A 27,982-nucleotide genomic window follows, 5' to 3' on the forward strand; every position below is an offset into this window, starting at 1 on the left:
CATGGCTGCTAATCATCTCACAATTTTACAGAAGTGAATGCCCTTGAGAGGTAGAATAAGAACGTGGCCCTCGTTTGTCGGGCAGAAGAAGAAAGTTCCAACAGGACTCATGCAAACTCCTGCCTTGCAAGGACTTCATTGTGCCAGGGCCCTGGGCATACCCCTGACACAGACTGAGTTTGAACACATTTAGAATCTAGAACTATGCTTGAATCACAAGCTCTGGATACCCACCCCACTCTTTCGCCATGCACAGCATGGACCCAGTTTAAGCACCATTGGAGAGGCCAGGGCTTTGCTTGCGACCTCAGCACACCCTGCAGCTGTGCAGACAGGCACAAGCTGGGCTGAAGAACCAGTCTTCAAGTTCCACTGCCTTATCCTTTGCTTTGTAATAGAATGTACAAGTTCTCTGAATAAATAGTATGGCTTCTGTTTCCATCCCATTATTTGCAAACTCATGGTGTTGGAGTTTTTGAAAGGCAGCACTTGTACCCTGCAATCTCTTCATTCCAACTTGTGTATGTAAGCATCTACGGTTGGGATCTCGATGTCTTTCTCTTTGACGGGATCGATCATATGGCTGTACCTTTCTCCACGATGGCTTGCCAGGGCAGGCCCCCAGGTGTCTGTTGGCTTGCAACAGATGATGATGCGCTGCAGAAGTGAGGAGAAAGGGAAATCAGGCTATATTTAGAGAGATCTGTCTAGCAGGGAAGTATGAGAAGTGGGCATCGCTAGGACTAGCTACTATACATACAGCCACTTGCATGGATGTCTTGAAAAAGAGGATTAGCCAAAATTCACAGGGAAGGACTGATTAACCTAATTTTCTGACTCGTACTGTCTCTCTTGCAGGGCCAGCCCTAGACGGTCTAGCACCCTTGGCAAGGCTAACTTCTGCCCCCACCCCTTCACTGATAATGTCACTGAGACACATGGGGGCACCCAGTTTGGCACCCCCAGAAGGCCAAATTTTGCCTAATGACAGGGCCAGTCCTGGTCTCTTGAGGTGGGGCTTGAAACAGAAGATGGGAGATACCACTTCAGCTTCCTTCTGACCAGTACTTTGTACCAGCCTGTACCAGCTTACTTTTGTAATGATTGCATTATTCAAAGGGAACTGATTTTTCTGCAGTTGTTCTGAGTCTGAAATCAGACAATGTCCTCCTGGGAGGCCTCCGTGGGAGCAGAGGAAGTGACACGCACTGTCCTTAGACACTCACCTGCCATAGGTTTCCTTTTGCTTTTATTATCTTGTAAACTGCAACAATGGGGATCCAGATGAGGCAGAAGATGATCATGCACCAGCCAATAGCAGATCCCCAGCTGGGGTATTTTATTGAGCCGTACGTAGGAGGTGCAAATGTGATCAAAGACCAGACCAAAATTGCCTATTTGGAAAAAGAATAACAAAAGGAGAGGGGCATGAGAGTCAGACCTGAACACATGAACCTGCTGAATCAGAACATGGTCTGTCAAGGTCAGAACTGCCTACTGACAGTGGCTTCCCAGAGTCTCAGGCAGAGTCCTTTCATATCTCTCACTATCTGATCTTTTAACAAAAGATGCTGGGGATTGAACCTGGGCCCTTCTGAGTACAAAGCATACACTGAGTCACAGCCCTTCTCCTGGCTTAGGTAAGGTGGGCTGTATAATAAATACTGTGTGCACAGCTCCAAGAAAAGCCTCATCAGGCCCTTTCAAATCCTGAATCCCATCAAAAAAGAAGGGCCAGCCTTTGAGCCTCTCCTTCACCAACCACTGCTACTTCCCACCTCCCCAGGTCCATCAAGACTATATTCTGCTGGCCATCCTTCCCTCACTGCTGCTATTTAGAACATACAATGGCAGCATGTACATATGGAGCACATTTAAAATGGCAAGGTGATGATGATGGCAAAACTGCAGAGGCAGCATGGTCACTGAGAGGTGGGACAGGGGACAGGCGGAGGATCCAGATGCTGTGGTTGCAGATGCCAGGTCTCCTGCTGGCAACCTGCTGTTCCCACTGCTGCTTGCTTGAATGGCAGGGAAAAAATGTTAGCAGTGCATGCCACATCACACCACTTTCATGGAAAAACTGATAGTGATATATCTCTCTAGGAATCCCTGGAACTCTCTGGTTTTATTATAGAGTTTCCAGCAATTAAGCGGCCCAGTGGCGCAGAGTGGTAAAGCAGCAGTACTGAGGTCTGACCTCTCTACTCATGATCTGAGTTTGATTCCAGCAGAAGCTGGATTCTGGTAGCTGGCCCAAGGTTGACTCAGCCTTCTATCCTTCCAAGGTTGGTAAAATGAGTAACCAGCTTACAGGGGGTGAAAGTGTAAAAGACTGGGGAAGGCAATGGCAAAACCACCCTGTAAAGTCTGCCGTGAAAACGTTGTGAAAGCAACGTCACCCCAGAGTCGGAAATGACTGGTGCTTGCACAGGGGACCTTTCCTTTCCTTCCAGCAATTCCTGGAGTGATATGACATCAGTTCCAATTTCCCCTGGAAGTGAGGCCATGTTGCACATGATGCTAGCACCCACCCCCCTCCATATTCCTGCCTCTCATCTTCTGCTGGGTGCCAACTAGGAATGCCAGCCTCCAGGTGGGAAGCAAGAATCAAAACCCACAGGCTGCCGTAATATCCAGCCTCACAAGATTAGAAATTCAAATGAATAGAGAACTATTAATGCAATTAATACATTAACAAATAGTGAATTGTTTGGGTGGCTTGAACGTTCTGTGTTTAAAATATTGAATACCTTTTGTATGAATTTTCTAAAATTGTATTAATAGTTCTCTATTCATTTGAATTTGTAAGCTTGTGAAGCTGGATATCACGGCAGCCTGTGGGTTTTGATTCTTGCTTTCTATGCCATGGGGTTGCTCAGCCACCAAGTGGGGCCTGGGGATTTCCAAGAATTACATCTCATTTCCAGACTGCAGAGAAAATGGATGCTTGGGAGGGTGGACTCAAAAGCATTGTACCCCACTGAGATTCCTATTCTCCCCAGGCCTCACCCTCAAATCTAGGGTTGCCAGGTCCAAAGCTCTGGCTGGTGGGGGGTGGAAGGGAGCTTTTCAGGAGTGGGTGGAGTGATGTCACTATGCACAACATCCCTGACATGATGGCATCACACATCATGCTGAGGGCGTCATGCAGTGACACTCTGGTATTCTGGGCAAAACTTTATGGTTACTATAGAGTTTATTTATTTAGATGTTTTGTATTCTACCCTTTCCCAAAATGGGCTCAGGGCAGATAACATCATACTAAATAACAATTCAGATTATACAATTAAAACAGATAAAATAAATTAAAACATATATATATATATATATATATATATATATATATATACACACACACACACACACACACACACTACATTGTGGATGGTGGTGCGGTTAAATACATTTGCAACATGCTAACGTATGTGACTGTAATTAAAATAAATGATGATAACATAGCAGAAACGATGTCATTGCATAGAGGCCAGTCGATGGAACAGGACCCTTGCTGCCTCAACTGAAGGCCTGGAAGAATAGCTCTGTTTTGCAGGCCCTGCAAAAAAGTGAGGGAGCTGATTCCACCAGGCTGGGGCCAAGGCCAAAAAGGCCCTGGCCCTGGTTGAAGCAAGTTGGACATCCTTCGGGCCAGATACAGTCAATAGGTGTTGTGTACTAGACCTCGAGGAAGGCAATGGCAAACCACCCCATGAAAACATCGTGATGCGGCGTCACCCCAGAGTCAGAAACGACTGGTGCTTGCACAGGGGATTACATTTACTTTTACTAGATGTTAATGATCTTCGAGGCACATGTGGGAAGAGGCAGTCCTGTAAATATGTCAGTCCCAGGCTGTGTAAGACTTTAAATGTCAAAACTAAAACCTTGAAGTGGATCTGGTGCTCAACTGGCAGCCATTGCAGGTGCCGCAATACTGGCCGGATGTGTGGCTAGATAGGTACTGTTATCAATAGCCAAGCCACTGCATTCTGCACCCGCTAGAGCTTCCAGATCAGTCTCAAGAGTAAGCCTGCATAGAGCGAGTTACAGTAATCCAATCTGGAGGTGACCATTGCATGGATCACTGTAGCCAGGCCTTGGGGAGATAGGTAGGGGGCTAGCTGCCTAGCCTGCTGGAGATGATAAAAGGCAGACTGGGCAACCACTGTGACCTGTGCCTACATTGAAAGTGAGGCATCCAGTGTTACTCCCAGGCTCTTCACCTTCTGGGCCAGCACAAGAGGTGCACCATCCAAGGTTGGGAGCTGGATGCCTGTTCCTAGTCCCACCCACCCCGGCCCATGCACAGGACCTACATCTTAGCTGGATTAAGCTTCAGGTGACTTTGCTGTAACCATCTAGCCACAGCTTCTAAAGCCAAGGTCAGGTGACCCGGGTGGAGTCTGGATGGCCATCCATCAACAGATAGAGCTGGGTGTCATCTGCATATTGCTGACAGACCAGCCCCAAACCTCGGGCAATCTGGGCAAGGGGGTGCATATAGATGTTAAACATCATTGGCGAAAGAATAGCTCCCTGGGGACACCACATTCAAGTGGGTGCTGCAGGGAGGTCTGTTCGCCAAGTGCCATCCCCTTTGTCCCCAGCCACAGAGAAAGGAGGGAAACCACTGTAAGTTTTGCCCCAAATGCCAGAGTGTCACCATGTGATGTTTCCAGAGTGACGATTTCACTTCTGTGCAATGTCATCACATTGGGGTCACTGCACCAGGCTGTTGGGAGTGGGGCTTCCCCTCTAGCCAGTAGTGGACAGGAGCCCACAAAATCAGGGGATCCCCTGCTCCCACCTGTGGGTTGGCAACCCTACCCAAATCTCCAGGAGTTTCCCAACCTGGAACTGGCAACCATTGGTTTGCAGCCCTGAATTGTGAAACTACCAGACTGATCTCAGGGTGTCACTCCTCCTATATAATTCTCCTTATGGCCTCCTCATGCTGCTGAGAGTTGGCTTCACAAGTTGCCTGAATAGAGACCACAAGACGCAGGGGCCAGGACCCTTTCAGTGGCAGTCCTCTAACTTAATTTTATTTATCTCCAACATTTATATACCTCCTTTCTTCCCAGTTAGGGCTCTAAAAGTTGTGAACATTAAAAACAGACTATTAAGAATAGCACACATGTATAAAACCAGCCATTCAAAACAAACAAGAAGTAGAGAGAGATGAAACAAAAGTCTTTACCTGCTGATGAAAAACAAAATCATTGTTTTCCATCAGCAGGTAAAGACTTTTGTCTTAGATAGGCAAATCCCATTGGGAGGGAATTCCATAATTTTGGTGTCATGCTTTCGAAAACCCTCCTACCCTACTTCCCCCTGGCTTTGGTCCACAAATGATTATGTTACAAAGACCAACTATTTAAAAGGTCCCAAGGATCCTTGGAATTTGTAGGGATTTTCGGCTCTATGACTGTCAGGTCTCAAGTTTGCAGTGGGTCCCTGAAATCAGTCCTAGAATACATAATGCTAGGTGCCACATTCTTGGTCTGGCCTAAGGATAAAACACAGGGCAACTAGCTGTACCAATAAGAAACCCTCTTCACAAGGACTGGTCAGTGTGGGTCAGCTGATATTCCTTGAGCGCTATAGACGCTTTCAATTCAGGCTTGTTTGCTGGTCTCAATAGCTTGAAGAATCTGTTTTTCTTTGAACTAGCTTCAAACTACCTTTCCCCTGCTTTACTTCATTTTCCAGTCACAGTCAGCCAGACAGATCTGATTGGAGCATAGCTTGAAGGTAGCTTTGTACTAGAATGGGCATCTGGACTCTGCTGAACATTCCTGCACACAAATCCTCACCCTAAAATCTGAAATGGTGTCCCTGGTTACTTACAAGCAGAAGACAAGGGGTGATGAAAAACCAGCATGCCCTCCACCACAGCCAGAACCAGAAACTTTTCTTCCCGATCATCATTTCTATGTCTTGGATAAATCGGTTTCCTCCTGTGCAAAGGGACCAGATAATATATCAGTCATTTGGTGGTTATGGTCAGGGCTGCAAGAGACCTATTAATTGCATATCCTCCAGGGGGCACTGAATAAATTTTCCTCCATTCACCTAATGTCTGACCAGCACAGAATTTAAAAACAAAATCAAGATAATTTATTTTACAGTGTTCTTCTAAGAGTCTTTTGATCCAGCAATCTTAGAAAAAACTTCTTCTAGAACCATTTAGCAAGTTTTTAAGTTTTGGAGGATCTTTTTTTTTTTTTTAAACTATTCTAGCAGAAATTATTTACCATAAATCCAGCAGATTCCCACTAGTTCAAGGACAGCTGCAAAAAGAATTCCCCAGCCAGCACAGAAATGGTCCACTAAGTTGACCCAGTAGATTCCCGCCTGTGGAAACAGCAGGGGAGAAAGGGGAGGTCAGCTTTTGATACACAACTCTCAATATGATCTGAGATAAGAAGTTCTCAATGTTTGTCCTTGTGGGCTTCAAGAAAAAAGAAAAGTCTCGCTCAAGCCTTGCCCATTTTGAGGCAACAATGCTGCTTGTCTCAGACATATCAGGTTAACCTCCTACCTGCGTGACGCACACAAGCCCGAGCAGAAACAGCAGCAGGCACAAGCCCAGGGTCACTGGGATCCTCATTTTCTTCATCAGCCGAGGGTACAGGTCGTGGATGGTTGTCGTGATGGTTTCTGCAGGATGTGGGGGGTGTTGTGTTAGTGTGATGCGGCAAAGACATAGAGAGCCATTGCCTGGCTCAGCACTGAATACAATTGCTTGTGAGATCCCTCATTAAATATCTACAAAGGTTTCCCATCTCTCATCTTGTCCTCCCTTTTAAAGCTCTGCAGGGCCTTGTAACAGATCCATTTGCCGGCTCCAGCATTACACGGTTGAAAATATATATTTTACATTCTCTCTCTCTCTCTCTTTCACACACAGAGGCCTCTACACAGTCCTGAAGAACCTTTTCTGCCTGCTGGATGCTCTGTTCATTTCCTCAGGAATGACCTGCCCTGTGCAGGCACCTGAAGCAAACAATAAACTGCCGGCATTTACTGTCTGGATAGGTAGGGGGTGGGGTGGAAAAGAAGGCACGGGAATTTGCTGTTACACAAATGTGAGACAAACATTTTCAGAGTCTTACCTTTCTGCTGGCAGGGGGTATCTGTGGGCCTTTCTGGAAGCTTCTGCTGCACATGCAACATCACCCAAAAGTGATGGCATCGTACTGCCAACATCAATGGCAACACTAGATTTTGGGCAAAACTCTATGGTTTAAGCCCCATTTTACCATAGAGTTTTGTCCCAAAACTATAGTGTCACTGTGCGATGTCGGCAGCACAATGATGTCACTTCTGAGTGATGTCATCGCACCACATTCAGGGGCATTTGTGGGTGGGGTTTCCCACAGGGGCAACCCCACCTACAAACAGTGATGTCACTGCACAATGTCCCTGACTTGATGTCATTGAGTCTGGGATGTTGTACAGCAATACTCTGGTTTGGGGGCAAACTCTATGGTTTTGAAGCAAAAAAAAAAATAGTATTGCCCAAAAACAAACATTGCTACTGACATTGCCAATGTGATGACATTACTGCATTGGGGACATTGCATGTGATGTCCCGCCCACCCCAAGCACACTCCCCAAATCCCCCTGCTGCGATGAAGAGGGGACCTGGCTACCCCATAACCCCCTGGACTCAATCCCACAGTCTTCACCTCACTATCAAGTCCCTGTATCCTATGTATTTCTGAGCATGAGAAGCTCATAAAATATAAGGTCAATTGGTTCTCATGAAACCATTGCCATATGTGGTATTTCAGCCTCATCCCTGTGGATCGCTACCAGATGCTTTTGATTTTCCTTTGGGCCTATGAATTTATCAGTGATGACTGATGACAACCACTGCATTATTATTTACACAGAACAAAATCCAAAGGTCATGATTCGCCAGCATACAGCTGAGGTTGCCAGCTCTATGTTGGAAAATACCTGGATATTCTGGAGTGGAAAAGGGCAGGGTTTGGGAAGGGGAGGGAATTCAATGGGATGTGTAATGCCATAGAGTCCACCTTCCAAAGCATCCATTTTTCTCCAGAGGAACTGATCTCTATTGCCTAGAAATCAATTGTAATAGCAGGAAATCGCTGGAGGTTGGCAACCCTCATACACCACTTCTATTGCCCCCACCCAATAGTATGCTGCTCTGGAGTACAGGGGGCTGACCCCCAGAAACTGAGCAAATTGGGGGCCTGGGGTGATAGGTAAAAACCTTCCCCTTTTGTTGGTCAAAAATGACCTTCGGATTAAACTCATGATAATTTATCCTTGAGAAAAACAGCATTCAGTCAAAAGTCCCATCATCTGACAAGGGATTCTTAATTCTCAACCCGATCAAAGTTTCAAAGTTTGGAGCATGTTTAATGGGTACTGGTCCAGGAGGATGGTCCACGTATACAGTTCAATAGCAAAGGCAGACAACTTCCTGCAATGTATATTATACAGGCCCTTATTTTTGCTTCAGGGGACGCACAGCACAAAAGTCACCAGGACTGCAGTAAACAGAAGCCACGATAGAACAGGCTGTTTCAATCATTACTCACCTACTGTAGCAAACTGAGAATCGAGGCCCAAGAGCAGAAGCATGAAGAAGAATAAAAAGGACCAGAGAGGAGCAACTGGCAACTTGGAGAGAGCCTCCGGATAGGCAACAAACGCCAAATCGAACCCTGTCAGTGAAGCAGAACCAGTTGTGATGTCAGAAGACAATGCAAGGGTGTTTTTTCATGGATCTGTGCAACTGGAGGTCATGCCATAATGCAGGATTGGCAAGTTGTTTGCCTGTGTGCAGCATCATATGCCTGATTATGTTTGGGCTCCTCACACCTGTTACTCTGTGCTGGTGTACCACTGGGCTCTGAATACATAACAACATAATAAGTGGATGTGAATCAGCCCTGAAGTCCACCTAGACCACCATCTCCTGTTTCCAACAGTGGCCAGCCAGATGCTTTTGGGATGCCTCACAAGCAAATAGGAAAGCTCTGTCCCTACTTCACTGCTTGTACCTCCTCAAAAGACACTGACTGATTTCCCACTAGTCTTATGCCACTGTCACACTCCTCTTCTCTGTGTGGCTTCCATTGGATTTCACACTATCTGCCCTGGGGCTGCAACTAGCTTTGACTTTTTCGCTCAGCAAACAGAAATTGGTTTTTAGAGGATTTTGTTTGCTGCGCAAAAGAGGTGGAACGAATTGCAGCCCCGGGGCAGATAGTATGAAATCCCACAGAAGCCCCACAGAAAAGAGGAGAGTGAGAGCAGCATAAGGCTAGTGGGAAATCGGTCACTGAGAATCATGATGCCTCTGAAGCTCAGGAGAGGACCATATGAGAATAAGATAACCTTTACTTCCGCTGTCCTTTTGTCTCATCCTCTACCCCGCTCAAGCTAAAGAGAGAATTCCCACTGCTGATGGGAATCATTTTATTTGTCCAGTTTGCTCTTAGTCCCTTTGCACTTTTGTCAAGATAGGCATACACAGCAAACAAATGGGTCAAGGGCACTTCTACAGCACTGTCCTCCATAACTGTCCACCTTACCTGAGTCTACGACTTCTGAGACTTTCTTGCCTGCCTCGAATGCCATGTGACCCAAGATGGAGAAAATGGCAAACCCAGCAAAGACACTGGTGAGGCAGTTGGTCACGCAGACAAAGATAGCGTCAGAGTAGCAGTTGTTGTGGAATCTGTTGTATGACGAGAGGGCAACCAAACCTCCCCAAGCAACGGACAGAGAAAAGAAGATTTGCGTAGCTGCATCTTTCCAGACCTGAAGGGGGGCAGAAAAGACAAATGTTTTCACATTTACAATTTCTGTGGCTTTAAGTTTTCAAAAGATGTCAAACACAAAAATAAAAACTTATGTGAAATAATTAAATGATTTCACAATGGTGTGTGTATCCAGGTCTTTTTCTATACTATCAAAGCATTTTAACATCATTAGTTTAGTAACCTATAAGATCAGCCTGTAAGATAGCCTGGTATAATGATCCTCATACTGCAGGCTGGGTAGGAGGCTGAGAGAGAAAGAGAGCTGCTGACCTAAAGCCACCAGTAGATTTGAAACAGTAACTTTTGTCCCATAGCTTATGTCCCTAACCATGATACTATGCTAGCTCAGCTGGCCAGGCGAATGGCGTTGTCTTTGTAAGGGGGAGGCCTGGGTTCAAACACTTACATATGTCTATGGATTCATTGGGTGACCTTGTGCCCATCATTCTGGAGGGCCAGATGAAGATGATTTTGAATTAATCATCAGGGCTGTTGGTTAATCAACCACCCTCCCATTTCTCTTTTGCTTTGATTCTGTAAATCGAATCCATGATTTTTTTCACTTTGCACCATTTTTGTTGCCTTTCACTGAATTTTCCCTGCAAAATGCCTGCCTATGTCAATGCTATTTGTGCACTATTAAATCAGAACTGGACACTTTATATCTATTATACATACAAGTGACTAACGTCTCTCTCTCTCTCTCTCACACACACACACACATGCATATATATATAAACACCATAGGAAAGCTGTGCAAGATGTGTGCCCAATACAAACAGAACTTCAGAAACAAGAGAGAATAGCAGAGAACCAAAATGCTCTTTAAAATATAAATGTATAAAAGGCAGTTGACATCAGGAACTTTTTCTTTTCCCTAGGGCAAAGCTGAAGCTTCAGGGGGCAATACCTAGAGCCACATGGCGAAGGAGGGGCAGACTCTGTCCTGCTCAGTAGCCAAGCTCCAATGGCTGGAATTAGAGCTCTGTTGAGCTGGCCAAGAGGCAGAAGGCCAAGCTCCCTGTATTGAAACAAGGCCTGGCCAGTCACAGGCTTCATGCTTCCTGGTATTAATCAACCCACATTGGCTATGGAGGCCCAGATAGCAGCCACTGCGAGATCCACCTTTTTCCATCTTAGGTGGGCACGACAGTTGGCTCCCTTCCTAGGGCACGGTGACTTAGCAACAGTGATTCATGCAACGGTCACCTCGAGACTAGACTACTGTAATGCCCACAACATGGGGCTGCCCATGTCCCAAATCCAGAAGCTGCAGCTGGTGCAGAATGCGGCAGTCAGGCTGCTATTGGGTCTCCTTATTTGGGACCATATACAGCCGGGGCTGTGGAGACTGCACTGGCTGCCAGTAGTATTCTGGATTTGCTACAAGGTGCTGGTTCTTACCTTTAAAGCCCTATATGGCCAAGGACCTGCCTACCGTAGGGACCGTCTCTCCCCATATATTCCCCAGAGGGTACTCAGATCTGAATCACAAAACCTATTAGTAATCCCCAGGCCAAGAGAGGCAAGATTGAAGGCTACTAGAGAAAGAGCCTTCTCTATTGTGGCTCCCCACTGGTGGAACCAACTCCCAGACGATGTTAGAACTTTGCAGGACCTTGACCAATTCCGCAAGACCTGCAAAACAACATTATTCCGAATGGCCTTCAACCAAAGTACATAGATGCCCAACACCACCGAATGCATGGCATGGAATTTAGCACCAAAACTGTTGTTTTAAATTGTATTAATAATTTTAAATTGTAAACTGTTTAATTTTAACTGATATTATTGTAATTGTTTTTACTGTTTTATTGTTGATATTACAATGTTGTTAGCTGCCCTGAGCCTGCTTCGGTGGGGAGGGCGGGATATAAATACAAAAAATAAATAAAATAAACAGTGTGCAAAGAAGACGCAACACACAGTAGGGCTGCCAGCTTCTCAGGGCTCTTCCTGGCTATTTGGGGGTGGAGCCTGGGAGTGGTGGGGTTTGAAGAAGAGAAGGACCTCAGCAGGGGTGTAATGCAATGGAGCCCACCCTCCAAAGCAACCGTTTTCACCAGGGGAACTGCTCTGTGTAGTCTGGAGATCAGTCGTTATTCCAGGAGATCTCCTGGCCCTACCTGGAGGCTGGCAGCCCTAACGCTATGTACCCGCCCTCTGTGGCTGCTTCCTTGAAGCTTCCCTCCATTGAACAGCTTCTGTCTGCTGTATGCACCTACCTCTGCCTCCATAAGCTTGGTGAAATTGGACTGCCTTCCGATATAATACTCAATGCCCTCGTGGGCACCTTCCAGTGTAGCGCCTCGCACCAAAAGCACAATGAGGATGACATAAGGGAAGATTGCTGTGAAGTAGACAACCTACAAAGAGAGAGGAGACAACAACACTGAGATACTAGCCTGAGAACAGGATTGCAGAGAAAGAGGAGTGGTCAGACTGATTCTTCAATGGAGGCTGGGTATCTCCCCCCCCCCTCCCACATACAAAAAAAATCAGTGAATGACTTTGATCATTACTCCAAACAGAGATAGAGAGCCTTGTCTCCTCTAACTTAATACCTTCTGGTTCCTCAGTCAGGGTGAATTCATACAACCATCCATCTAGACTTAAATCTACATGAGTTGCTCTACTTAATTATATCCAGAGATTGGACCAGTCCTGCAAGCAGCTATGTCTATTTCCAACATATCCAAAACGTTCTAACAACTTTCTAGTCATATATTCTGTTATCGCTGTTTCACATTATAATAGGCTGATATAAATTAACTGCCTATATCCGCCCCCCCCTCTCCGATACTCCCATGGATGAGATTCCATGTGGAATCTATGATCCTACGCTTGAAACCATTTCCAGGACAGTCTCGCATTCCAATTAGATGTGCCCACAGAATCCCTTCCAAAAGCCATCATATGAGCACCACACACCACACCAAATTGGCTCGGCTACATTAAATGCTAGTTTGGAACAGAGCCACTCCTGAAGATACTTCCAAGTGGTTGGATGAGGAAGGGTGTTGGCCCCCTCAGTTTAGGTTAATGATTGTGCTCTCAAGCTGTCACAGAGCCTGTCCAGCTGGTTCTTCTGTTGCACACCGAGCTTCCCTCTTGCACCCTCCCACCAAATGCCCATGCAGCCTCCACAGACCTGCCTCTTATTTGGCCGAGGGAACTCCCTATTTTCTTACAGAAGATGTGTGTGTGTGTGTGTGTTATAAACTGTCAAGTTGCTTCCAGAATGTCTTATTAACAGCCTGGCTCAGGTTTTGCAAAGTGAAGGCTGGCTGTGGCTTCCTTTATTGGGTCAAGCCTTCTCATGCTGGCTCTTTGTCTTTTCCTGCTGCCTTCAGCTTTTCCTAGCAATAGTCTTTTCCAATGAGTCTTGTCTTCTCATAATGTGATGTAAATATGATAGCCTCCTAAGGAGAATACAAGCTTTTAAAAAAATCCCAAGGAAAGGTATAGAATGTACCTTGAGATCTCATTTTGGAAAAGGTGGCAATCTTGTAAGTTATACAAGTTGGGGGCTCATTCTACGGTACAGGCTCATTCTACATATACTCTCATAAAAACTACTTTCACCCAGTGGATGCTGGTGCTCTTAGGTGCTTGTTTAACTTTTTGTTTGGCTAACTTTCTTGACTAACTAGTGTCACCAAAAACCATCTTTTACTACTTTCTCTATGGTATATATGGCTTGTCTGACTTTCTTGAACCATCTGGTGATGTTTGCCTTGCAAGAAACTTTCTGCAGTGCAACTGTGCTATCCAGAACTGATGTCACACTGTGGTCTGGATAGCACAGGCTGGCTAAGAGGAGGAAAGAAGAGGAGTAGGATGATGGATGGACACTCATAAAGGAGGGCTGCCACAGATGGCCTCCTCGACCTTTTGAATCCCATGGCTTGGAGAAATTACCTTTCCTGAAGACTTTATGCCTTTGAACAAAGCTGCCCCCACGATCAGCCATGAAAGGAGAAGGCAGAGGGCCAAGTACCACACAATCTGCCCCGTTTCATCTAAGCCAGATGAACGCTGTAAAGCCTTTTTGCTGGAAAAATAATGGAGAGGGAAGCATCAAAAAGGATTCAGTGGTTTAGAATGGAGAAGAAAGTCTTGTAGCTATCACACTGTGCAAAAGTATGGATCCAAAAGTAGGCCATGTGCCCTCTGACAGGGCTTGTACAGTCCCAGGAACCTATCTGCCCTGGGATTGTTTAATTTGCCTAATGTGAGCCTTAAATATATAAGGGCATCATCTAAAAAGAAATGCCTGACTTATCAACACAGCCTGTTTGATTTTGACCCTGCAAACTTTGTCCTTGTGACTGTTGGTCTCAACCCCACTTGCTTGTTTCAACCTTACTATAGTCCTTCTACCCACCTTCACACTGTAGCCCTGGGTCCAGATTTAGCCTGCCAAATTTGAATCTTGACCCTTCTGTCCAGGAAAGATTATTTAAATTGTCATGGCAATAGTGGACCATGAAACTGATCTGAAAGGACATGGGTGTCATTGTTGATTTGCACACACCACCCAATGTTTACACCCATATGTGTGTGCACATAGTGCACCACAGTGACTCTCTAACAAACACCCTGGCAAGGTTTAATACTTTAATCAACAGGCAATTTGTGTGCTGTATCCCACAGTTAGTCATACTTACAAAAGCAATGGTGTGGCCCAAACACCTGCACGTTAAACAGTCTTAAACGAAAACAGAAAACTCATGCTCACATAGCTGCAAAATTAAGGGGACGGGGCATGGCCTGGTGGTAGAGTGTCTGATTTACATGCAGGAGGTCCCAGGTTCAATTCCCAAGCATCTCCCATAAAAAGGATTAGACAGTAGGTGATGAGAAAGGCTTCCCTCTGAGATCTTAGACAGCATCTCCCAGTTTGAGCGGACAATAGTGACCAGGGCTTTTTTTGTAGCAGGAGCTCCTTTGCATATTAGGCTACACCCCTCATGTAGCCAATCCTCCAAGAGCTTACAGTAGGCTACATCAGGGGGTGTAGCCTAATATGCAAAGGAGTTCTGGCTACAAAAAAAGCCCTGATAGTGACTAGTGGTCTCATTCAATACAAGGTAGCTTCATGTATGTTTGTGTGTTTATCCTGATCAAGGAACTGTCTGATGTAATCATTAATGGTCAGGGAGAAGCCATTCCCTTATGTTCTCCAATGCGTGGCCACATTAAATCATTCAGTTTGGGGAAAACAACCTCAGGGGCATTTTCAGAATCTCCCTGTAACTGATGCAGGAAGGACTAAGCAACCCACAAGAATATATGAGAAGACCTTGCTGAATTGAGCCACATAATGCCACATCCTGTTTTCAGTGAAGCCAACCATTCCCCTTTCTGGGTGGGAGAAACACTTCGGAGTTAACCAATTTACTTTTGTACTTGAAACCCTATTATAGAAACTTAGATGTATTTGGAATGTAGTCTGTCTCTGTGTGTGCATGACTGTGTTTGTGTGAGGTGGGGGAGGGAGGAAGAGTCCTTTTAATTGAGCTGGAGGCCTTCTGCATGCCAAACAGGTACTCCACCACAAGCTTAGCAAGAGACACCCCAGTATTGTTCACCAGTAACTGCATTCTACTGGATCAAAGTAATAGTCTATATAGTGGGCAATAGTGGTCAACCAGTTCCTCTGGATACCCAACAACAGGTCATAGAAGCCAAGGCCTCCCCCTGAGGTTGCCTCCTGGCTCTGGGATTCAGAAGCTTAGTAGTACCTATGAATGCGGAGGTTCCCCTAAGTCACCACAGCTAGTAGCCATTGATAAACTTATCCTCTATAAATCTATCTAATCTCCTTTCAAAGCTGTTTATTCCTGCGGCCATCACTACACCCTGTGGCAGTGAATTCCACAGTTTAATCACTCTCTGTGGAAAGTAGTAATTCCTTTAGTCAATATTAAATCTACTGCCCATCAGCTTCCCTGGATGCCCTCAAGTTCTACTATTTGGGGAAAGAAAGAACAAATTCTCTTTGTTGACTATCTCCATCCCATGCATAATTGTATAAACCTTTATCATGCCCCCACTTAGTCTCTTCTAAACTGAAAAGTCCCAGATTCTTCAACCTTTCCTCATAGAAAAAGTGCTACAACTCCCTAATCATCTTGGTTCCCCTGCTCTGTACTTTTTCCAACTCTGTAATTTCCTTTTGGAGACATATGGTGACCAGAACTGTACACAGTATTCCAAATGAGGCCGCACCATAGATCTATACAATGGCATTATAATATCGGCCATTTTATTTTCAGTCCCTTTCCTAATGACATCGAGTTTGCCTTTTTCACTGCTGCAGCACGCTGGTTTGACACTTTCATTGAGCTGTCCACTATGACCCTGAGATCTTTTTCCCTCTCAGTCTCAGCAGACCCCATTAGCCTATACTTGAAGTTGGGATTTTTTGCCCCAATTTACCAACACTGAACTGCATTTGCCACATTGTTGTCCGCTCACCCAGTTTGTGGAGATCCTGTTGGAGTTCTTCACAGCCAGCCTAAGGCTGTCATTATTACTACACCTAGTGGCAGAGAATTCCTGAAGCTAATTCTCTGTACCTTCTTTTGTACTTCTCCCTTTAGGTTATGAGGTTGGCACACCTTTCCTGTGAGGAAAGCTTGCAGAATCTGGGCTTCATTAAAATATAGAGAGGTTTATAAAATTCTGCGTGAGGTACAGAAAGTGGAGAGAATTTTTTTCTCCCATAAATACTAGAACTGAGGGGCATCCAATGTATTGGATGGGTAATAGATTCAGGATGGGCCATGAATGATTAAAGGGTGGGATTCAGTGCCACTGGATGCCCTGATGTCCAAGAGCACAGGTGGGTTTAAGAGAGAATTAAACAGATTAATGGAGGATGGTGTGACAAACAGAAGGCTGTCCCACCCCTGAAGGAGAAAACAGCCACTCAACTAAGCCCAGGGGGAATGGACGCTAAAGTGGTAAATGAGATTCAATTTGAGCAAGTTTAAAGTGATGCAAATTGGGGCAAAAAAATCCCAGCTTCACATACAGAAGCAGAAGACGACGAAGATTTATACCCCACCCTTCTCTATGAATCAGAGTCTCAAAGTGGCTTACAATCTCCTTTACCTTCTTCCCCCACAACAGACACCCTGTGAGGTAGGTGGGGCTGAGAGAGCTCTCACAGAAGCTGCGCTTTCAAGGACAACCCCTGCCAGAGCTATGGCTGACCCAAGGCCATTCCAGCAGCTGCATGTGGAGGAGTGGGGAATCAAACCCGATTCTCCTAGATAAGAGTCCGCACACTTAACCACTACACCAAACTACACACAGATGGGAACTGCACCGGCAGCAACAGGCCAAGAAAGGGATCTTGGTGTAGTAGTGGATAGCTCAGTTAAGAAGTCAGTGTGTGTATGCTGTGAAAAAGTCAAAATTTCATGCTGGCCATAACTAGAATAGGAACAGAGAATAAAACTGCCACCATCATACTGCACTTTAACAAATCTATAGTGAGACCACGCTTGGAATACTCTGGTCACCATATCTGAGAAAGGATATTGTAGAGCATGAAAAGGTGCAGAAAAGAACAACCAAAGAGATGAGGGGGATAGAGCAACTGTCTTATAAGAATCATAAAAATACTGAGGGCAAATAAAGCAAGACATGTAGAGGTCTATGAAATTATGCATGGTACAGAAACAGTGGATAGGGACAGGCTTTTCAGCTTCTCTCATAAGACTAGAACCTGGGGCCACCCATTGAAGCTGTAGGGTAGACAATTCAAAAGGAAGTACTTCTTCAGACAACACATAGTTAAATCATGGAACTTGATGCCACAGAATGTGGTGATGGCCACCACCTCTGAAGGCTTTATAAGGGGAATGGATGAATTAATTGAGGATGGGGTTAACAATGAGTACTAGTCCCAATAACTACTATACATGATGGATATATATTCCCTCCAGTACCAGAGGCAGCATGCCTCTGTTTCAGTTCCTGGGGAACACCTGAGGGAGAACACAGTTGCAGTCATCTTGTTTGTGAGCTTCCTATAGGCAGCTGGTTGGCCACTGTGGGAACAAAAAACTGGACTTGACAGGGCTTTGCTCTGATGCAGCATGGCTCTACTTACATTCACACACTTGTGTTACCTCAAGCAAACACAAGTCAGGGAACATCTTTCCCAAGGTCTGTCTGTCTGTCTGTCTAATTATCTATTGCATTATTACCCCGCCTTCCTCAGAAGGAACTCAGATCAGGGTTAGGAATCTCCCCTCTGCCATGTTACTTTGATATGTAATCTGCAGTGGTGCATGGAATCCAGCACTGCACAAATAGCTCTAGATACTGCACTGAAATTTAAATACAGCTTTCTGTTATTATGGATAACTATTTATTATTTAGGAAGCTTAAATCTCACCTTTCTGTTTTTACAAGCAAATGCTGTGAATAATAATAAAAAGAAAACTTGGTTACAAGTAATTTCTGGGTGAGAGAAACACTTCAGGGTTCACTTACTTTTGTGTTTGATGCCCCTTTTACTGGAACTCAGATGTGATATTTGAAATGTGGTGTGTGAGTGAGCATGCGTGCACATGCATCAGAGTGGGGGACGAAATCTGTTTAATTTTTCATATCAGAAAAATATAAGAGAACATAAGAGAAGCCATGTTGGATCAGGTCAATGGCCCATCCAGTCCAACACTCTGTGTCACACAGTGGCCAAAAAACCCAAGTGCCATCAGGAGGTCCACTAAAGGGGCCATATACTGTATTTAATGGCTGGGCTACTTCTCTCATTTCTATAAATTGCCATTTTCAGGTTTACAAAATCTCAAAAAAGTGAGTAGATAGCAAAGATATAAGTAAACCACTGCAGGCTGCTACAGATTGCCAGTAAGAAAGAGGCTGATGTGATGCCTCCCATCTTCTGCTCTGAGTCCCCTGACAGAGATAGTATTGTTAAGAAATTTAAGTTATTTTCATCCCGGATGGGTAGTATGGTGAACTTGGATCTGGAAGACCCCTGCTATTCAAATCCCACTTCTTTTGCAGTCTGGGCAAGCCACTGGTTTTCTTGTTTGTAAAATGGGAACAATGGCATCCTTCCCTATGACTTTGGAATAGCACTTATGAAGCACTTTGCCAATAAGAAGTGGCCATTAAATGACAAAGAGTAATGGGCTTCATACTTACTTCCAATATTGTTCGCTGGGAACCTGGGTTTTTACAAACAGTGAGGTTTCATTGATGCAGGTGAGATTCTGGCTTTGGACCCAAGAGTAGTTGGCGTGGATAACTGTGCCATCATTCTCTGTGACATTGCATGAGAGCACTGAAAGAACAGAAGGCAATACTATATGATGCTGGAGAAGGAAAAGATTGGCTTCTTGGAGCAAACATCATTTGACTCTGTTAATATTTTGATTTATGAGTTTATTCTTATTATTACATGGAAAATGCCTTTCATACTGATAGGAACATGCATGTGTACAGAAAGTGTGTACATTATTGGGAGCGCCCTTGGTACACAAATGCACAAGGCACCTATTTGTAGCTTCCCAATCAGAGAAGGCTTGAGAACTGGGCACTGGAGAGCAAGTTTAGCCCTCAATGAAACAAAATCCTCAATAGGCAATTCTTACCTATCAGAGTGAAAGATCTAAGGGCCACCATTTGAAAAAGAGGCTGAATTTCCCATCTGTCCCCGCGGACCTCAGCCACTGATCATCATGACTTCTGATTGCACAGATATATCAACCTTTCATCTGCATACCTCCACCTCGGTCTTGTTTTTTGGTCACACTAGAGTGTGACAGACCACCAGCTTATAAATAAATTAGTGATGTTTCTTTAAAAATAGTGGGTGAAGTGTGTGTGGAAAGGGGAGGGAATGGCATAGAGCCAGATGGAGCCCTGTGACAGTATAATGTACCGGTATATCATAATTTCTTGCGGTATTTTGCAGAGATGTGTTCTACACATGCCATGGGATGGATCACCATTGTTGAGGGCTGGAGCAGCAAGTATAAGGAGAAGAAACTACTCTCATACAATATTATTCTTAAATCCAGCACTCTACTTTTCTGTTTAGGAGTAAATAAGAATTGTGCAAATGAAACAATAAACTTGGGCACACCAGTTGGTGTGGGCTAAATCTGCCTCAGGTGTCCTCTGTCATTAGGAATAAGCCAGTCCTGTGTGCATAATCTTGTCCCTTCATCTGTATTGCATCATCCTTAGTTCTGTTTCTGGCTCAGACTAGAGAGTGGCAGGATCTGGATTATGTACAAATTGCCAAAAGAGGGACTTTCCCTATTATTTTGAAGGAAGCCCCTCTAGGGCCAGAAGTGTACAGTTTAAGAACAACAAACAGTGACACCATTTAATGCAAATAAACATGAGATACTGTAAAAGATTGTAGGTCAGGATGGAAAACAGTGCATTGCTAATATGGCCTACCAATTGGAGACTTGCTGCATAATGCGTCAGCCCATTCTGGATCACATGATCCCCAAGGAAGCACACTTCGGAATGAGGCAAATAAATAGTAGAGGCTGTAGCCAATGATGACATTGTAGTAGATGGTCACAAATGTTGAAATCAGCACCATTGTGACTCCCACTCCTAGAGGGAAAGAAAAAAGATATCTCCTCATCAAAATGGAAAGTGTTTTTAAAATGTGACTGTCCCAGAACTAAGCAGACCCCTTGATATAAATTTGGGCTGTGAAAGGAAATAACGCATGCTGGGGGGAGATCTCCCCTATTTACCTCCCATGGACTCCCATATCATCCTGTATTATTTATTTCTACTTTATATGCCACTTATCCAGAAAACTGCTTGAAACAGATCTCAAATCAAAAACAATAACAATAAAATTACAAAAAAGCAACTGAGCATTAGAATCATACATTCAGGAGGCTAAAAGTGTATTCATAAAAAAAGCTAGAAGCAGATCTTAGCAAAAATAGAGCCTCTCAGTTAAATTCCTGGATAAAAAAGAATTGATTTGTTCTGCTGCTTAAAAGGTAGTAAGGGAGGTGTCAGGCATCCACAGACCTCAAAGGGAAGATACCACCTCTAAAAAGGCCTTGTCTTTGGTTGACACCCACCTCTTCTCTGCAGGTGAGGGCAGAGAAAAAGAAAGGTTTGGGAAGAGAAACTCCTCTGATTAATTAAACACCCCAAGTACTCGTCTGGCTACAAATGGTAATCCAACTACATAAAAGCAAAGACCTGTGGAGGTGAACCACCAGCATGATTGAAGTTGCATTCACACACACACTAAATAATACATTTTAATGGAATTTGCTATTAGATTTTATAATGTTAAATGGAAAAATCCACTTGCAAACAGTTATAGTGTGAACACACCTTGAGATTATACCTAGGGGAGAGTTACTGCTCTTCTATCACTTTTCTTTCACAGGGTAAATACCTGCCCTGCCAATATGCTATAAAGACAAATTCTGTGGGACCTGAAAGGTTAACATGGCACAGGTTTTGTGAGTGGAAAGCCATATTGTCTTATGCTACTAACAAAGTGAGCTCGTGTTTACAAAAGTTTGTGCCACGATACATTTGTTAAGTCTTCAAGATGCCAGGAGAGTCTTTATTATTAAGCAGTAAACATAAAACACATTTGACAATTAAACCTCTAAATGTTGTCAGACTCTGCTGCTCTTCCCAGGAGGCCAGCCCACAAGAAACAGAAGATGTAATGAGTATATCTACTAGACCAAGAGAATAATCCGAAGCAGATCTACACAGACTCCTACTTTGGTCCACTCTGTGGGGCTTACTCCCAAGCAAGTGTCCTTAGGATTGTATTCCTCCATGCAAAGTTAACAGCTGGCTCGAACCATCCTTTGCATACTGTATCCAGGTGCCCAGTCACATGTTACAGAGTCCTCATGTCCACCAGAGTTCCCTCAAATCAGGCCTGTGCCCGCCTGAGAATTAAGTTCTGAGCACAGAACTCCTAGAACACATCTGTTAGCAAACAGGGCACATGAGAGTCACTATGGTTTTGTATCATGTGAATTGACCCTGACCACCAGCAGGGAGCAGGGGGCATAGAGAGTGTCCTGTAGATAACATCTGTGCAATGGTTGATGGGAAATTTTCTCTAAGGACTGCAACTGTTGAAAAACGCAAAGCATGTTTTGGGTGGTTTTTGTTTTTTGGTGGAGTAGAAATGTTCACAAGCAACATCTATTCCTGTCAAAACCTGAAATGAACTTTGGGTGTTTCTCAGTCTGACTTCTTCAGACCAGTCAAGAATCTGCCAGGATTTGGAGGCAGTAATCCCTTCAGTGCTCATCTAATCCAAATGAACTACAAGGAGGCAATGACTTGTAATAACTTTAAAAAAGAAGTTTCCATGTTCCTCCTATAATTCACCATGAAGGTCAGGAGGACAGCCACTGGATCTACAGCCAATCAAGCAGAACTAGCAAGATCATAAATTGAAGCAAGGATCCGCTTGCAATCAACAGATTTTCTTTAAACAGAGCAACGACGACCAGAACACTAAAATCTACATGGGGCTGCTGGTGGTTAGAGCTCTCATGTCTCATATTTTTGTTGATGCGACCAGTCTCAACCATCTTGAGGCTTATCTTCACAGGGACAAATGTAATGTACTCCCTCCTTACAGTTTTAAAAATAATGATCTTTCCTTCTGAATCAAACCTAGTGTGAGGACAACTGAGGGGCAACAAGAACCAGGGTTAAGCCGATTCAGAGCAGAGGTAGTACAAGGTAAGGAGGAAGGTGGATGCCCACAGTAACAATTGCCCAGCTGACATCAGAAGCCTGATTTAAAAGTGGTGCTGGCTTGGGCAAGAAAATACATCTGTGGGACTGTGCAGTGGCACAGCGTTTCCATTTAAAACAGGCTGCTACCCATGTGAAAAAACTACAATGCTTAAATAGAACACCAGTACAATACCTGCCTGGACACAAAGGATAGCTCCGCCCATGCTTGTTAGCTATGGCAAGCAAAGGGAACCTCAATATTAAGAGGCAAAATAAGGAGGAGGCCTTGGCCTCTGTTCTTTGTCTGTTGGTGCTCCAGGGCAACTGGCTGACCTCTGTGGGAAACAGGATGACGGACTAGATGGGCTACTAGTCTGACCCAACAGAATCTTCTTATGACTATGACCCAGATGCACAGGAAATTAAGCATGTATAGGTTTGTGGGAGTGTGCTTTTGCCTTGCCAGTGTGACACTGAAATCAGCCTGCTCAAACCTCTTTAGAAAACAGCACTGCTACATCTCATGCCTAATGCAGGGCAGTAAATCTCCTGTGCGTGTATAGACGCTTTAGACTCCACCTTTGTATTACAAAACAATACTCAAGGTAACTGACATCACAGAATTGCACGAATAGCAAACCAAGCAAATGCTTAAAAAATGTAAATAGCTGTGTAACATAAATAAACCACAGGAACCAGCAGCAACCTCGTATAGAAATAACTCAGCAACAGAAGTGAAAAACAGCTTAAAAACCTGACCCAGAGACAATAAACTAGCCATCAGTAATAAAACCAGAAATCAGTGGTAGTTCTAGAGAAAATCCACAAGTATATATTAGAACAGCACAGAGTCAGGGAGTCAAGACACTTAAAAGCCTTCCAGTAATGCCTCCTCCAAGTATTTGGGAAGCCAGGAGTGAGAAGGCCTGATGAGTCCATTGTGGGGGGCCACAGCCCCAAAAGCTCTGCTGCAAGAGAAGAGAAGGAAGCTATGGCTGCTCCTGTAGCCCTACCTCTTCTGCTCCCAGCTGCATGGTACACTGCGAGTGCTGCTTTGCTGTAGCAGCAGAGCAGACACAGGGGTGGAAAACAGGGCTGGGGTGCCAGTGGTCTGGAGGAGCCGCCCTTGCTTATCTCCTGATTCATTTGGAGCCATGTGGCTCCTCTGCACAGGCTGTAGCCCAGAGTCAACAAGACACTGTGTGAATGCCAAGTCCCTCAAGGAAACAAGTTTTGGCTCACCTGCATAAGGTTTCCATCAGCCCACAGAGTGTGGGAGATGCATTTGGGAAGGTGGTATGAGGTGAGGCAGCATTCCTTTTCAACCCATCCTCTCCCCCCATCTCGCTCTTTTATTGCCCATCTTATTTTTTGCATTTTATGAAGCCTTTCTGCTTTCTGGGCCATCTCTAGACCAGAGGGCTAGAAACTGAACGGCAGCTTTTCCAGAATGCATTTATAACCCATCCTTCCTCCCCAAAACTCTAGCACCAGTGAAGTTGTCCCATTTTTATCCTCACAACAGCCCTGCAAGGTAGCAATGGATTCAATGAGAGCTGGACCCAGGTCTCCCTGGTCCACCATCCCCTGCACCACATCAGCCCTGCTTTCTGTCTTTGGCTCCCTTGCTCTAGCCTCTGCTATCCACAACATTCAAAGGCAACAAAGAGAAACCTTCCCAGGGAGCTCATTTTTCTATTTCTAGTTTTTCTTGGCAAGCGGTTGAGAAATCAATATGAAAAGGTAGCAACACTGACCTTGTAAAAGGGGTAGAATCCTCCAGACGGAAATGGGTCCTAAGCTGGCAAACTGCCCAAGGGAGCACTCCATGAAAAACAAAGGCAGCCCGGCCAGAGCCAGCATGATGGTGTAGGGTATCAAGAAGGCCCCTGCCAAAAGAACAAAACCCACATGAGACTCCAGTCTGTTTCTGCCTCATATATTTGTGTAAATACGTGATGCAAACCTGTAAATTGCTCTGACATATGAAAGGAAATCAAAGCCTGTTGTTGTTGTAATTGGCACTGAGCATTACAGTGGCAAAGATCAGGTAAATTGGTATCTGGGATGGGGCCAGCTTCTGTTGGCATAACATTAAACCAGCATTAGAGTTTTGTGTAATTTTGAACTTCACATTGACGGATTCAACATAAGTTAGCACAAACAGTGGACAGCCTGAGAGGATCCCAATGCGAAAACATCCAAAACAGGATGGCTTGGGCTGAACATCCAGAGAACCTCATGCTTCTTTATTAAATAAAGCAACTTCTGAGCAGTGCAAAATTCAACCCCTTAGTCCTATAAATGCATGGAGCCAGGATGAAACAGAAAGTGGCTGGTGATTATTATTGTTGTTGTTGTTTACATTTGACGAATTGCCCTATCCCGGCTAGTGCCAGGCTCAGGGTGATGCACAACATTTAAAAAAATACATATAGACAAAATCAGTTACATTAAAAAATGACAAACCCTGATGGTGTCTTTAAAGTGCTCTTATTCAGTCATTACATCATATCAGAGGTGGGGGGATCCCGCCAAGAGAGGGTGGAGAGGGAAAAGGTGCCAGCATGGCAACCATCGCTGTCCTTATACAAAGGCTTAGTGGAACATCTCTGCCTTACAGAGACTGATCTGTTGCAATGCCACCATTCTTGCTGCTCACCTCAATGCGCCATGCACAGGACACAGCTGCAGCAAGCATCTCTGTGGTGGGTGAAAGGCTGCCTAGAATAATGCATGGGCTATCATGACAATGCAGCACTTCCAAGTCAGTCTGTTTCTGGGATGCAAAACAGTTTCTGTATAAGAAATGCCTTGTTGGATCAGACCATGGGTCTGATGATCTGGATTTAAGAAGAATCCCACAGGATGAGACCAAAAGTCTATCTAGTCAAGCATCCTGTTTCCCACAGTGGCCAACCAGATGCCTCCAGGAAGCCCATAAGCAGGATGCAAAGGCAAGAGCTCTCCTCTTCAGTTGCCTCCAGCAACAGGTATTCAGTGTTACTTTGCCTCTGAACATGGAAATTCCATTGTGTCAGCAGGGCTAAGAACTGTTCATAGACTGCCACTCCTCCATGACTCTGGCTGCTTTCCTGCTAAGTTGGCCTAAGCCAGTGATCATCATGTTTTGCAGCAGTAAATTCCATAAATGAATTATGCATTGCACAAAACATGCATGCGTCTTTACAACCACAGCTGTTCATCTAATGATGAGTCTTAGATACAAACACACAGGTGCAACACTCCCAGATGCTACTAGTTGTGATGTGGCAGCAGTCCTGGAACTGCATCCTACTTTTTTTTTTTTTTATAAACTCAGTGGCTCACAGAATCGAACCTCTAAGCATGTTAAGACAGAAGAGGACTGCTGTGTCCCTGTCAAAGAAGCCCAGCACTTGGCTTGGGCTGAACATCCAGAGAACCTCGTGCTCCATTATTAAATAAAGCAACTTCTGAGCAGTGCAAAATGCAGAGTGTGAAAACACTGAAGCTAGAAAGGGATTCAGTGGGGTTTCCAGTGTAGAGAAGGGCACTGGTTCCAGATCCCTGTGTAGCTTATTGCCTCCTCCTATAACTACTAAAAGCAGAATAAAAAAACATAGAAGAATTAAATATACATCAATAAATAGACCTGCAATAGGTACAATTAATCACCCACAAAAATTATAACAAGTCTGCCATTGTGGATATATAGACATGAATAATTTGTGTCCTCATATATGTGCACGGGAAAGGAGGAGAACTGCCATTAGCACAGCTTCCTTGCTGGATCACGTGGCTGAGAAGGTAACTTACCACAGATGACCAAGCAAATGGGAAGAATTCTAACCCTGTGTTGATAAATCTGTTACATTTCAATCCCACCTCTTCTCTAATGAGTTTAGGGCAGTGTACATTGTCTCCCCTTCCTCTCTTTATCCTCACAACAACCTGGCATGGTTGGTTAGGCTAAGAAAGGGCAACTGATCCAAGGTCATCTGACTTCATTGCAGAAGAGGGATCAAAACCTGAGTCTCCCAGATTTAGCTGGGCACTCTAACCACTATACCACACTGGGTCTCACACACCATGATAATGTATACAAGCTTTTAAAAATAAAACACTGAAAGACATGTTCCCAAAGCAGTTTTTGGAAAGTTTCCTTGCTGAGACAGGGGAGGGAGGAATCCTACCTCCTCCATTCTGATAGGTCAGGTAGGGAAACCGCCACACGTTGCCCAGACCCACGGCGTAGCCGACCATAGACAGCAAATAGTCCGTTTTGTTTGACCAGTTGCCCCGCTCGGTATTCTCTTCATCTTTGTCAGCAATTTTCTCAGTGGACAACGTGAATTCCTTCGGAGATGAGAAGAACAGAGTCTCTGGTGACCAAAGGAGAATGACCTCTCTGGCTTCCACAAACATTTCTGTCAGGCGCATATGCCAGGCTGGTCCTGGGACTCAGATGAACACTATTACTACTCTCTGTGTGTAAAGTGCCATCAAGTCACAGCTGATTTAGGGTGCCCCGTAGGGTTTTCAAGATGAGAGGTATTCAGAGGTGCTTGGCCTTTGTCTGCCTCTGTGTACAGGGCCAGTTCTAGACTGTCTGGCACCCTAGGCAAGGCAAGCTTCTGGCGCCCCCCCCCTCCCTGCACTGATAATGCCATCAAGTCACATGGGGAGCACCCAATTTGGTGCCCCTAGAAGGTTGGTGCCCTAGACAATTGCCTAGTGGCAGGGAGGGCCTTGTCTGTGCAGCAACCCTGGACTTCCTGCGTGGTCTCCCATGCAAGCACTAACCAGGACCCACCCTGCTTAGCTCCTAGTGGGCCCAGCCTGGACCATCCACGCCAGGGGACCACCACCACCAGTAGCAGCAGGAATATTAAAAAGGCTGCAGCCCTGTCTCTGTCAAAGGCGAGGGATTCCGGCTCAAGGAGATCTAAATGGGGAGGGGGGTGGCAAGCCACAGAACTTCTGTTGTCGGGAGGGGTGTCAGGATTTAGCCTTCCTGCCTCCTGTACCCAAAGTGTCTTGGGTCAGTCCCGCTAACAGAGCGGCTCCTCGCCCCCCCCCCCCGCCCCGCGGTCATTGCTCCGACGCCGGGAGAAAGAGCACCTGTTGCACCTGTCCCGGGAGCGCAGCGGAGAGAGTCTGCCAGCTTCCCCGAGCGCCAAAGGCAGCAAAGACGAAGGCGCCCCCCACCGCCCCACCGCTGCCCAGGGCTTCCCCTTCTACCCTCCCTCCACCCGGCCCGCTCTCCAGGCCGCATCCCCCCCCCCCGCCCCCCGGCCTTCCAGCCCCTCACCTCCTTCTGGCCGCAGCGCAGGCAAGCCGGCAGGCTGAGCCACCCCATCTCCGTCGTTGGACTGGCGGACTGTGAGCCGCTCCCCCCCAGTCAGGGCAGCCTTTATGGGGCAAGCCGGCCC

At 45.3% G+C, this 27,982-nt stretch overlaps 1 protein-coding gene across 1 annotated transcript; it reads right to left on the minus strand.

Moving 5' to 3' along the window:
• Positions 1-42: 42 nt before the first annotated feature.
• Positions 43-27,982, minus strand: SLC6A14 (solute carrier family 6 member 14). The gene is made up of 14 exons (XM_060249870.1): positions 27,862-27,982; positions 26,744-26,906; positions 24,326-24,457; positions 20,268-20,432; positions 19,002-19,140; positions 13,731-13,863; positions 12,035-12,175; positions 9,579-9,807; positions 8,580-8,705; positions 6,545-6,663; positions 6,258-6,357; positions 5,851-5,960; positions 1,227-1,394; positions 43-657 (listed from the first exon to the last, which is right to left on the minus strand). The coding sequence occupies exons 1-14, from the start codon at positions 27,907-27,909 to the stop codon at positions 508-510; spliced, it is 1,923 nt and encodes a 640-aa protein (XP_060105853.1). The 5' UTR covers positions 27,910-27,982; the 3' UTR covers positions 43-507.

The sequence above is a fragment of the Heteronotia binoei genome, chromosome 11, assembly GCF_032191835.1.
Source record: "Heteronotia binoei isolate CCM8104 ecotype False Entrance Well chromosome 11, APGP_CSIRO_Hbin_v1, whole genome shotgun sequence".
In the NCBI taxonomy this organism is placed as follows: domain Eukaryota; kingdom Metazoa; phylum Chordata; class Lepidosauria; order Squamata; family Gekkonidae; genus Heteronotia; species Heteronotia binoei.